We start from the raw sequence: 12,180 nt of genomic DNA, 5'->3' as shown, positions 1-12,180 counted from the left end.
ATATATACATTGAGCCTCTGGTGATACAAACTAACTGATTTGAATAAATATGTGTGTACTAACGCGCGCGACTCTCTTTCTTATTTTAGCCCTCGGCCGGATCGTCGAAACAATCGAGTACGTCGTCAAAGCATGGCGCAACCAAGACGATGAAACAAGGAGAAACATGTACCATCGAGGTTGTCGACAGTGCAACCGGCAGGCCGCTGGAGCCCCGCAAGAACGCCACCAAGTTTATCAACCAATGTGGAGCCGTTGTTAGAGACAACGTCTCGATCACCGTCCAGGAGTGGAATGAGCCAAAGAAGGCACGAATTGGTTTCACTTTTGTCGATAAGAGAACAAAAAAAGATTGCTTCAAAAAGCTTATGGAACATTTCGTTCTACCTCCGGAATACAACAAATTCGATGAGGAGGGTAACAAGATTGAGGAAAACAAGGAGAGGAGGAGGCTAGTCAAACAGTTCGCTCTTCATAAGATGGCCGACGCATTCCGGAAATTCAAGCAAAATCTAGCCCGTGACTATGTCAACGAGAACAAGACTCCGGATTTCAAAGGACAATATGAGAAACTGAAACATGATTGGCCAGAATTTGTGAAGCAAAAGAAATCGGAGCAGTTCATTCAAATATCGAAAAAATAAGGAAAATGCGGCTAAGAAGGAGCACACTCATATTATGGGGCCAGGAGGGTATCGCCTTTGGGAGCCTAGGTGGGAGAAGATGGAGAACGAGCTGAGGGCGCGAGGAATCCGTCCAGGTACGGAGGGATGGGACCCAAGGGCCAAAAGCTGGTGGTACGGGCATGGGGGAACGCTACACCCGGAGACAGGGGAGTGTGTTTACCCGGGCAAAATTATTAAACCCACCCAAGCCCTTATTAACGCAATGAGGGATGCTCAAGAGGGGAAGATCAAGTTCAACAGAGAGAATGACGCGCTGACAAAAGCCCTCGGGAATCCTGAACACGGAGGACGTGTACGAGGCATGGGGCACATTCCGTGGAAAATAGGGTTCTCCCAGAACGATGCCCCGTACGGTTACAGAAGCCGTAAGAGAAAGATGGATCGGGATGCAGATGTTGTGGCGCGGTTGGCATCGGAAATGGATGAGATGAAGAAAACCGTGAGTGTACTAGTACAAGAAAGAGATGCAGCTCGGGCGCAGCATGAAGATCATCCAGTGGATCTCGGAAGCCAGCATCGGAGAAGCAGCGTGGCTTCCACGGAGGCCCCACCGGCTGGTGCACATGCACCGACGATCGAAATTACTGCACCGGAGCCTCCGGCGATCGAAATTACTGCACCGGCGCCTCCTCTCTACCCCATGGACGATGTAAAGGAGATGAAAGAATGTCATCTATATTATCCTATCGGGAACATGTCCATGAAGGTAGCCATCGGTAGTGCTTTACCATGTTTACCTGGAGCACTCCACCACAACAACCCCATTCAAGATGGCTATGCTCGTGTCACGGTGGAGGACATAGTCCAAGGGTTTGAGGACCTGGACATTGACATTGCTACACCTGAAGGGGCGAGAAGACTTGGAGATGTCAAGCGCCATATCATTCTATGGCAAAAGAAGTTTATCAAGTTTCCAGGCGAGGTGCCAAGGACAACAAGTCCACCCCCCTACGGTGGTGGTGGCGGTGGCGGTGGTGGTGGTGGTGGTGCTTCACCTAGACCTCCTTCACGTCAGCCGCCCCCGCCCCCCAATTCACCTCCGGCAGGTAAGCAGCCGCCGCCCCCTAGTCCGCCCCGGGCGGGTAAGCAGACGCCGCCCCCCAATCCACCTCCGGCAAAGAAGCAGAAGCAGTCCTGGAGTATTAACCCGGACCCTTATGTACCTAAGATAACAAAGGTACCGGAGCCATCACTGAAGCCTCTCCCCACGAGGCCTTGGGAACGTAGTGCCGAGGAAGTCGACGCGGCCGCGACTGCTGATTATGAGAAATGGAAGGCGGACTGCAAGAAGAAAAGAGAGCCCGAGCCCAAGCCAGTATTTTCTGATGAGCAAAAGAAGTGGGCTAAGTCATTTTTGAACACACCGTCCCAAGCCGCGAAGAATCTGCCTGACGACTATGCACGTGAACTTCGTAAGCAGGCACTCATGTTCAAGGAGAAGAAAGAGCGGGCGGAGAAGCAGGAGAAGAAAGCCTTGGAGGAGGCCGAGAAAGAATTAGAAAGTAAAAAAAGCGGGAAACGAGTTGCCCAGCTCGGGGAACAAAGTAAACAATCGATTGCCCCGCTTATAGTGAAAGCCGCCGGTCCGGATGCCCCCGATATCATAGAAGCTGCGGCAGCACAGGGATTGACTGTAACGAGTGCCAGAGAACAAGCGGCCAACTTAGGTATGACTCTTCGTGAACTGTTAGGCCTTGATGAGGCGCCAGTGAAGGAGGTAGTAATTACATATGTGCCGAATGGGCCTCTCGTCGAGCCTGCGCAGGAAGAGGATCTACCTCCACAAATGACAAGTCTGCTGAAATGGTACAAGGGTTACATAAAAAATAAAAATGCCAAAGAATATATTGATGCGGAAGTTAGATATGAGCATCACTTCAAACATTACTATGTACAAATTCATCTGAGTGAATTGTTCCATCTTTTCAATCTGCGCGAGCTCGACAAATCTATCATCAGTTGCTACGTTCTGTAAGTGATTTATTTCTACCCCATCTCGTTCATATTGCCTGCACTATATATATGTCCTAACTATATTATTGTGTACGCTATTATACATGCAGAATGAAGATTAAGGAATGCAGAGTAAGGAACATCCATGATGTTGGGTTCATTGACCCACACATCGTTAATGGATATGTGTTAGAGCATCACCCCGCCGACGTGGAGGCAGACCTGTGGCAGTTTCTTACAAAGCAGGAACTCAAAAGTGATATTCTATTTCCTTACCATTTTGGGTGAGTGTTTCTGTCTTGAGCACATTCTCTTTTGTTTACTCCATGCATGGTATGTGGCCGGCTAATCGATGAGTTATGCATGACGTACTATGCATGTATCGTGTCCGCAGGTTCCACTGGATTCTGCTAGTAATTAAATTTGACACCTCCACATGTCTCGTCCACGACTCTCTGACTCTGGATTCAAATCTTTGAGGCGACATGAGAAGAATGCTGCAGAAGTAATTATTTTCATTCATTTGCGCTCTATATCGATCGGCCTATTTCGTTCATTTCCTAATATCAAGTAACTAATAACTCTCTTGTTCATTTAATTTTCTTTGCCTCGTAGGGTTTGGAGACGGTTCTCAGATGAAAGGGTCGGTGATTTCAAAAAAGAGCTACATTTCATGCGGTCAATGGCTAAGAATGGTGGCGATATTCAGCCAGTGGGGACCAATCTATGTGGATACTATGTCTGTGAGATGATCCGGAGATACACCTCTGAGCGGGTTCCGAGTGATACCAATGTTCAGAGGAATAACCTCCGGAAGATGCTTAGTCCAGAAGCTCGCTTCCGACCACTTCAAGAGGAACTAGCTGGATGGTTCAGGAGGGAAGTCCTCCATCCTAAAGGAGAACACTATTACGATGACGTAGAACTTCATATGCATTAAATTATGTATGGAAACTTGTTCAAAATTGTATATGGTCATCCGATGATATTGAATATATATTGTATATTCCTCTTGAATTCTTTTTGGTTCTAATTTCAAATTTGTTTGAAATTGTACATTCATATGCATGTATGTAGTACCGTAGAATATGTGAAACTCCTTCAAAATTAAAATAAAGCACAAAAGAAATAAAACAATACAAATTAAACAGAAAACAGGTTTAGGGGGGGGGGGGGGGGCAGGTTTAGGGGGGGCTAAAACCCAAAACCTGCGGCGGCCTTTAGTCGCGGTTGGCCAGAAGAACTGCGACTAAAGGTCCTCCGCCCCGACGGTCGCCTGGCGCCCACGTGGATGGGCCTTTAGTCGCGGTTCTAAAGCAACCGCGACTAAAGGGGGGGGGGGGGGGGCTTTAGTCGCGCTTATTTGGTCGCGGTTGCGCAACCGCGACTAATGGCAGTTGCGAACCGCGACCAAAGGCCCTTTTTCCACCAGTGAAACCATACGCCACATAATCTTAGCGAAAGGACATACTAAGAATAAGTGTTGTGCAGTCTCTGATTCATTACAGAAGCAACACTTTTGGCACCCTTTCAAATTTCGTTTGACTAGGTTATCTTTGGTGAGTAACACTTTGTTGTTAAGAAACCACATGAAGATTTTGATTTTGAGTGGAAATTTTAACTTCCACAAATATTTGCGCAGAAAAATGGTATGTCCCCGCATTAAGTTAAGATACATTGATTTGGCCGTAAAAATACCTGAACCGTTAAGTTTCTACACGAACTTATCCGGGTTGTTTGACAACAGCACTCCCATGAGGCGTTGACAAATATGAAGCCATTGATTCCACTTATAATCGTTTAAAGTCCTCCAAAAAGTAATATTAAGAGGGATTTGCGCTAACATAGTATCAACCAATGTAATTGCTTACCCAAAGTAATAAAGCATCCTTTATCAAAAAAAAAAACATAGTATCAACCAAAACCTTTTTTCGATGTACTATACTATATTTTTTTCGGGGGGACAATACTAAGCCCTTGATATCATGACGGAGTGGGCAGTGGCTTGAGAGGTGAAGAGTTGGGCGTTGTCGTTGGCCTGAATGGCTAAGACTGGCCTTGGTTGCAACGTCAGCTTCTACCGCTTCTACCTGGGCCTTCTTTCCTTCGCGGTATCGCGCGAGGCACCATGCTTCTTGGTCTCAAGCACCCGCTCCGCCAGCGTCGGTTGTTTCTTCGGGATTGTCTTGATCTTGTGGCCAACGGCGGCATGGGTGGGGGTCAGGGCAAGGGCGAGGTCTATGGCAGCGGCGGCCTACATCGCAGGTTAGGGCTTGACGCCGACGAAATTCGAGTACAATTGGCTGGAAAGGAAGTTGCTTGTGTGCCACTGCGGACGGGCCCTATGAGAAGAAGAGGGAGACGCGCACAGACGCGGTTGCTATCCATGCCGATGCATTTCCAATCCAAATTTAAGCTCGGAATAGGTCAATGGGGCTCGGTCCATTTGTGTCATTTTCGCTGGGATGGGGTTTGTGTTTCCTCTGGTCCTGCGAACCAAAACGTGGAGCTGCTATCCTTTTGTGTTGGGCCGTTGGATATGCCTATAGATCTTCAAAACCAAGGAAAACAAAATTATTCTAGACCTTGAATATTGATAGAAACCTAAGAGAATATATGTTATTATTTTTGGAAGATGCTTGACATGAACTTCGTAAATCTAGTTGTTTATCTCAATAAAATATTGCTATTATTTTATACATCGGTGACATGTCACACTATTGCGGGATGAATCCATTTTGATTATTTCGGTTTTCTTTGTTGGGAAATGATGCTTGCTTTTGGTTGGCATTGATAAGTAAATAATTGTTATTATATAGCCATATGTGTCAACCGATATGTACTTAAGACCATCTCCATCGGTGGTCCAATATGCCCCAATATGCCTATTGGGGTCCCGGCCATAAAATGGGGTCCCATTGACATCCCCCATAAATTGTCGGCATAATTTCAAACCCAATATAATAGCCGACAATCTCACATTGACCCGTACCAACAAGGGCCGAGGCAGGGGTGCTGACACTCCGCACCATGTAGTATTTTCTGCTGGGATCAGCCTAGAAGCGACACAGTCACTAGTTAGCCTTTTTTTATGACTAGGCAGGTTGGTTGTCGTGGTTTAATGAAAGCGTCGAGCGACACGGCGACAGCTAGGCTCCTGTCTAGGCGGTGGTTTGCTACCCGAATGACCCCGAAGACACGTAAGGACACGTGAAGCTCTTAGCGAGCTCGTTCAACAAGATCCAACTAGCCACCGACAAGTTTGCACAATTGTGGTCCGCGTCGGACATCGGCAATATCATCAAGCTCGTTGATCCAGAGGCGTCAGCGCCACCCACGATAGAGGATCCGTTAGAGGAGGACAGCTTCGACAGGTGTGAGGTGACAACTATTGCAACATCAACGCCATGGACAACATCGACTACAAGGCCTTCTACCAATAGAACATGCTTATTTTCTATGTTTGAGTTAAATTAGTTAAATTCTGAAAAATTTGTTCTAAATTTGAATGTAAATTGCTGTCTATTTAAGCTTGTTTTGAATTTATATTTTTGGGGGGTTTATGTTGGGGACGTCGGTGGGTGCATCCGTCCCTAACAGTATCTTGCCGGCCCTACTGTCTGTACAATTTGGGACATACCAGTGAAGATGCTTTGAGATAAACATTTCAATAAACTACTACTAGCAGGAGTCCCTTTATTTTGAAGTAAATGATATAATTTTATTTAAATATGGATGTATCTACTATCTACACATTAAGATGTGTATGGATATATGTGTATTCTGGAACGGAGCCAACTTTATCTAAGTGCGAATATATGTATATAGACAAAACTGCATCTTTATTCTGGAACGGTAGCAGATCATGGCTCTAGAAAAGTTCCTTGTCGTCTCGCCATTTCCTGGCCTTATTTTCGTGCTAGTGGCCATGCGAAGCAAATCATGGACCGGCAAATAACAAACTAGGACAACGACAGACAGGTCATGTTAGGTCAGGATTTGCGTATCGTTAGCGGCTTAGCGCAAGGTAAAATATGGGCGCGTAAAATACAATAATGGTGGAGATCTTCCTATAGATGTTCGTAAGAGGGCTCACGATTGTAATTCTGAGTGTAGGTCCACCGTCCGTACAGCCATGTACAGGCCCGTATGGTCCGTGTTGTGTTGTTTCTCGTTTTATACGTATCGACGGTCACATGCGTGTGCCAAAATAGAAAAATGCTATAAAGATCTTACTTATGTGACCTCTTCTTTTTCTTTATGCGACGTATACATACCGTATCAATATAGATAGGTATACATGGGCTAGATATGAATTTCGGTGGATCCAATATAGGAAAAAATGTCAGCTGTGATCCTTCAACTTAGTTTAGGGGAGAGCACCGGAGTAGCCCTCGAGAGACGAGGCGTGCGTCTTGTTCTGTTCATTCCCGATCCGTCGTTAGTTCTCCCGATCGGACGGCGCTGAGCAGCTAAAAACAGCACACGCTGACGCTGACGCTGAGCATGAGCAGATTCCCCCTCCAGTTTACTTGTCCGAAAAGAAGACTTCTAGGGACGGCAGGAGCAACCGAGGAAGAAGATAGAGAGGGAGGTTTAGATCGCCGATCGATGGGGCAGCGATCGGTGGAGGCGAACCGGCATCAGATCCAGCCCACGGCGGCGGAGAAGGAGAAGGTCATTATCGACACCGATCCGGGCATAGGTACCTAACTTGTCCACCGACTGTTCCCTCGATCCTCCATTGATGATCCAATCCTAACCTTACTTGCTTGCTGCAAACGCCACTAGTACGATTTTACTTACGCGTGGGCATTGGATCCTGCTGGGCATTCCACGATCCGAGATGATCCCCATTTCCTTTTTCATGTGGCTGTACCTTGTGACATACACTCTGCTTCTGTTAGTCAGTCTGACGATCCTCCTCTCGTCAAAAGTTTGAAACGAAAAAAGTAGCACAAGAAGATACTTGATTCCTGGGGCCTTTGCTTAAGCTGGCGAATGCTGCATCTGATCAACACTCGCTTACCAGTGTTGCAGAATCCACTTTTATTTTTTAAAAAATGTGGACCTTGGCCCTGGTCTCCGCATCAGTTGATGCACACAGCCGTTTTATTGCAAAGTTTCAGAATTCAGTAGTTTTACGTCTCAAAAATCACATAAGAGTGTACATAAATATCAACCAGCGGGGAAAAAACATAGATATGGTGCTTATGATCCACTTATTTCTTTTCTTTTCTTGTTCTGTACTGCTTGTGGGGGACTCTGTATCTTCATCTTCAGAAGGGGAAAACGAATAACTGCTAGTATTTTTCTTCATCTCCTTGTCCTAGTTAACTTGCACCTGGTTGATGACCTGACCACCGTTTCCAGACGACAGCGTGGCGATCATGATGGCATTCCAGGCACCGGGCGTCGAGGTCATAGGTCTCACCACCATCTTCGGCAACTGCACCACTGCCTACGCCACCCGCAACGCCTTGATACTGGCAAGTACCATCAGTCCTTCATGCCGTTTATTTATTGTCAAATTGCATGCTGCTCTTCATCTCTGGTCTTTACTGAAAAAACTCTGCTGAAAATTGACCTGTTTGGCAGTGTGAGAAGGCAGGACGTTCTGATGTGCCGGTAGCAGAGGGCAGCGCTGAGCCTCTCAAGGTAACACTTGCAGAACATTCCGCAGGAAGTATTTCAGAGAGACCAGACAATGTTGTAGCACCTCAATTATTTAGGACGCAAACTTTTTCTAAGGGTAGTATATGTCACCACGACTGACTGTCAAGCCTGAAACTTTGGTGTGCATAATGTAAACATGCAATACATGCTTATTCTACATGTACTCTTTATCTTCACTCTTCAGTCTTCAGAGTGCATCATGATCTGAACTTGAAGATATAGATAATCTCTTGAGGTATGTATTCGAGATGGAAACTGGAAATGCTCATATATTTATCTGAATATCAGGGAGGGAAACCGCAAGTTGCCGACTTTGTTCACGGGTCTGACGGCATTGGAAACATACCTGTCCCTGATCCCACCACCAAGAAAGCAGAGCAAACCGCCGCGGAGTTCCTGGTCGACAAGGTGTCGCGGTTCCCAGGAGAGGTCTCAGTGCTCGCCTTGGGCCCTCTTACGAATGTTGCCTTGGTATCCAACTGTTCTTTGTTTCCTCCTGAACACCTCTTAACAAAATTCAGCTTCAGGTTGTGTGAGTTGTGCTGGTGATTGACAATTCGACATTCTCTGGTTCTTGGCTAGGCCATCAAGATGGACCCCTCCTTCGTGAGCAAGGTGAAGAAGATCGTTGTACTAGGTGGAGCTTTCTTCGCCGCAGGGAATGCCACCCCTTCAGCCGAAGCAAATGTAATGTTAATGCCACTACTCACAACTTACTCATTTCTGCACTCAAATTTTGCCCAATCACATCATAATCCAGTGCACTACATTTTGCATTCAATTCTGTTTCAGTCACCATGCTTGGTGGTTTATGATCATCTTTACATACGTCCATAATAACCATGCTCGTAGATCACTCTTATAGACAGAGCAGCACAAGAAAAACCATATCTTGCTAAAACCGCATTGTCAGATTGATCTGGTGCTAAACATGTCACTAGCTAGTCTGCTAGAAGAAATTCGGAACGAGAAAATGACCAGTATGTGCACGACATGTATCTATCGCCTGCAGATCCACAGCGACCCGGAAGCGGCGGACATCGTGTTCACCTCCGGGTCCGACATTGTCGTGGTCGGCCTCAACATCACCACCCAGGTGAGCTTCACTGTGGATGATCTTGCAGAGCTGAGGAACTCGAAGGGGAAGCACGCACAGTTCCTGTGCGACATCTGCAAGTTCTACAGCGACTGGCACTTCAAGTCGTACGGCGACCCGGCCGTGTTCCTGCACGACCCGGTGAGCTTCGCGGCGCTGGTGCGGCCGGAGCTGTTCACGTTCCGGAAGGGCGTGGTGCGGGTGGAGACTCAGGGCATCTGCCGGGGGCACACCTCCATGGACATGGGCCTCAAGAAGTAATCCATCTGTCTGACTATTTTGCAATCTGCTTGTTTAAGGTATTCAGAGGTTAGTACTGAACACTTCGATGTCTGCGTATATGCAGGTTCAATACGGAGAACGCGTGGTCGGGGTACACGCCGATCTCGGTGGCCTGGACGGTCGACAAGGCCAAGGTCGTCGCCTTCGTCAAGGACCTCCTCACAGTCTAAACAGCAATGACCAAATGATCTCAGCACTGATCTGATTCGCTGATATTTGAAAACTCAGATAATTCGAAATGTAAAAACTGATCGATCCATATGTACTCTATTCGACGCACTGCAAGCATACACGAAGGCACATTGTCTCGTGACACTCCATTTACTGGTTGTGAATCGTGACGACAATAGAATATATTGTTCAGAAATGCTTCACTATTTTTGTACTCCCTCTCTCCACAAAAGAATCTTCGACATCATATTATGGATAGAGGTAGTAGAACAAGAGGACATCAGATACACGACTCCCATTTATATATTCATCCGAATTTAGATAAATCTAATACATCCTTTTATAGAAAGAGCTAGTAGAACAAGAGGAGACCAGGCACGCGACCCTCGTGTCGCCTCCTTTTGAGCGACACAGGAGAAAAACCCTAGCCGCTAGAGCGGCGCCAGAATTAGGCTAGGCTGCTTGCTCCGGATGACGTCGCGCTCGACGCACGTGCTGTTGGCGGTGTGGGAGCAGAGTCTGGATTAAATAATGGTGGCGGCCCTAGCGCTCTTTCTCGCACCAAGTGGTTCTCCGCCTAATGTCGGTTCTCCTTGATCTGGCCGCTGATGAGTTTCAGATTTTTGTTCTGGACATATTCACGGATGATCTTTGGATCTTTGGGATTCGATTGTGCACATCCATACCATCAACCCGTGTGGCTTCAAGAGGTGGTTGTATGACGCTCTTCTTTTCTTCATACATCATGGGACCTATCTACACCTCGATTTTTATGATGTTGGTACTTGAGAAGAATGTCATGGTGATTGCGATTGGAGGGCCAAAAGGTTTTCATTGCTCATATTGAGTTTTAGACTACAAGTAACGGTGTCTTGGGTGCAATGAAGTCGTTGCTTCAGAAACTATTATACGACCATGGCTTTTGGAGTTCTCATCCATATCGGACACATGTTCTTATTTGGTGATTTGCGGTAGCGGCATTAGCAAAGCGGGGGTGGCATCACTCGAGGAATTTATTTTTGGTGGTGCTATTCGAGTAACGATTCTTCTAGAATTTCTAGTGTAAAAATCGAAGATCTGATTTTTATTGGTTCTACATGAAAATGCCTTGTTGAAGACATTGTTTTGGACCTCGAACTTTCTTCAGAATAAAAACCTAGGATCTGTTTCCCTTCTTTTTTATTTTTAGCTGTGTAGATCCTCATTTTTCGGTTATTTTGTTGATGCATAGACTGAGTATAATGATATCTTTATGACTTTAATATATCTTTTTATTAATTCTTTGAAAACAGGACACGTGGATTCTACAACGATCACATACTTAATCTTGGAAGCACACGCACGTTGCTATGCTTAGGCACGCTACTGCTACCGCTTAAGCATGCGCCTGACAGCGCTAGTACTAAATTAAGCTTAGATTACTGAAAGCAGCTTTATTAGGTTTGTGGATGACTGGGATGAGCAAAATGCATACGCCGAGCATGCGTCCCCTAAAGCTAAGATTCTGCGGCACACCTGCTTATGCGGCCGCCGACATTTATTCCGTTCAGCCCGCCTAGAGAAGAAAAACGCCGTGTCAGGCTGTCAGGAGAACATACCCTTGGAAGTTTCTGCTACTCGGTCGCTTCTGCTGCACAGGAATTATGGTTTACACGAATATAAACGAGCACTAATCTCGTGATATATCCGAATATCTAATAGAAAAAATAGTCTATCTGGCACTAGGCCTTTTTTATACTTGTCATAAGGTGATATTTTTCCAATTACAAGATGGCACATTTTATTCGAAAAGGGGAACGGAGCCCCAACATCTACATGGAATGATGCATATAATTTATTTTATTATTTAAGTTGCAAAATTCAGCAACCAAACAATTTTGTTCCGGAAAACAAACCCGATGTCATGTGCCTCTCGATAATAACTCACAACCACTAACCCTATAGTAAAAAATATAAACAAATGTAAATTACACAGCTTCGTAGGCTAAGCCTTCAAGGACAAAATGCCGGATGTGCGCCCGTGTTGGCGTGTCAAACCATAATTCGACCACGGAATTTCCATCCCCAAAACTGAACTTAGATCCACCACCTTTAGCAAGAACACAAAACCCATGCGTGTCAAAAAAGACTGGTCAAAGATTTTATGTATTTTTAAAGGAATACGGTATGGGAAACCTCTAAAGTAGTTTCTTAAATAATAAAAACCCAAGTCTGCATTGATGGGGACCTGAATCTAGGTGGATGGGTTGTGTATTCACTTTCCTAACCAAGTGAGTTGGCCTCACATCTTAAGATTTTATGTTACCACCGAGGAAA

The 12,180-nt window shown here is 45.8% G+C and overlaps 1 protein-coding gene across 1 annotated transcript; it reads left to right on the top strand.

The window, feature by feature from the left end:
- The first annotated feature begins 7,083 nt into the window (after window positions 1-7,083).
- On the top strand, window positions 7,084-10,067 carry LOC127303056 (probable uridine nucleosidase 2). The gene is made up of 7 exons (XM_051333818.2): window positions 7,084-7,344; window positions 8,013-8,128; window positions 8,238-8,297; window positions 8,604-8,786; window positions 8,898-9,002; window positions 9,328-9,668; window positions 9,758-10,067. Exons 1-7 carry the CDS (start codon window positions 7,146-7,148, stop codon window positions 9,861-9,863), a joined length of 1,110 nt encoding a protein of 369 aa, XP_051189778.1. The 5' UTR covers window positions 7,084-7,145; the 3' UTR covers window positions 9,864-10,067.
- The last annotated feature ends 2,113 nt before the right edge of the window (window positions 10,068-12,180 follow it).

This window comes from Lolium perenne, chromosome 5 (genome assembly GCF_019359855.2).
Source record: "Lolium perenne isolate Kyuss_39 chromosome 5, Kyuss_2.0, whole genome shotgun sequence".
NCBI classification, from domain to species: Eukaryota; Viridiplantae; Streptophyta; class Magnoliopsida; order Poales; family Poaceae; genus Lolium; species Lolium perenne.
Note: the sequence above shows the minus strand (reverse complement) of the source record. Positions and strands in the feature narration are given on the sequence as shown.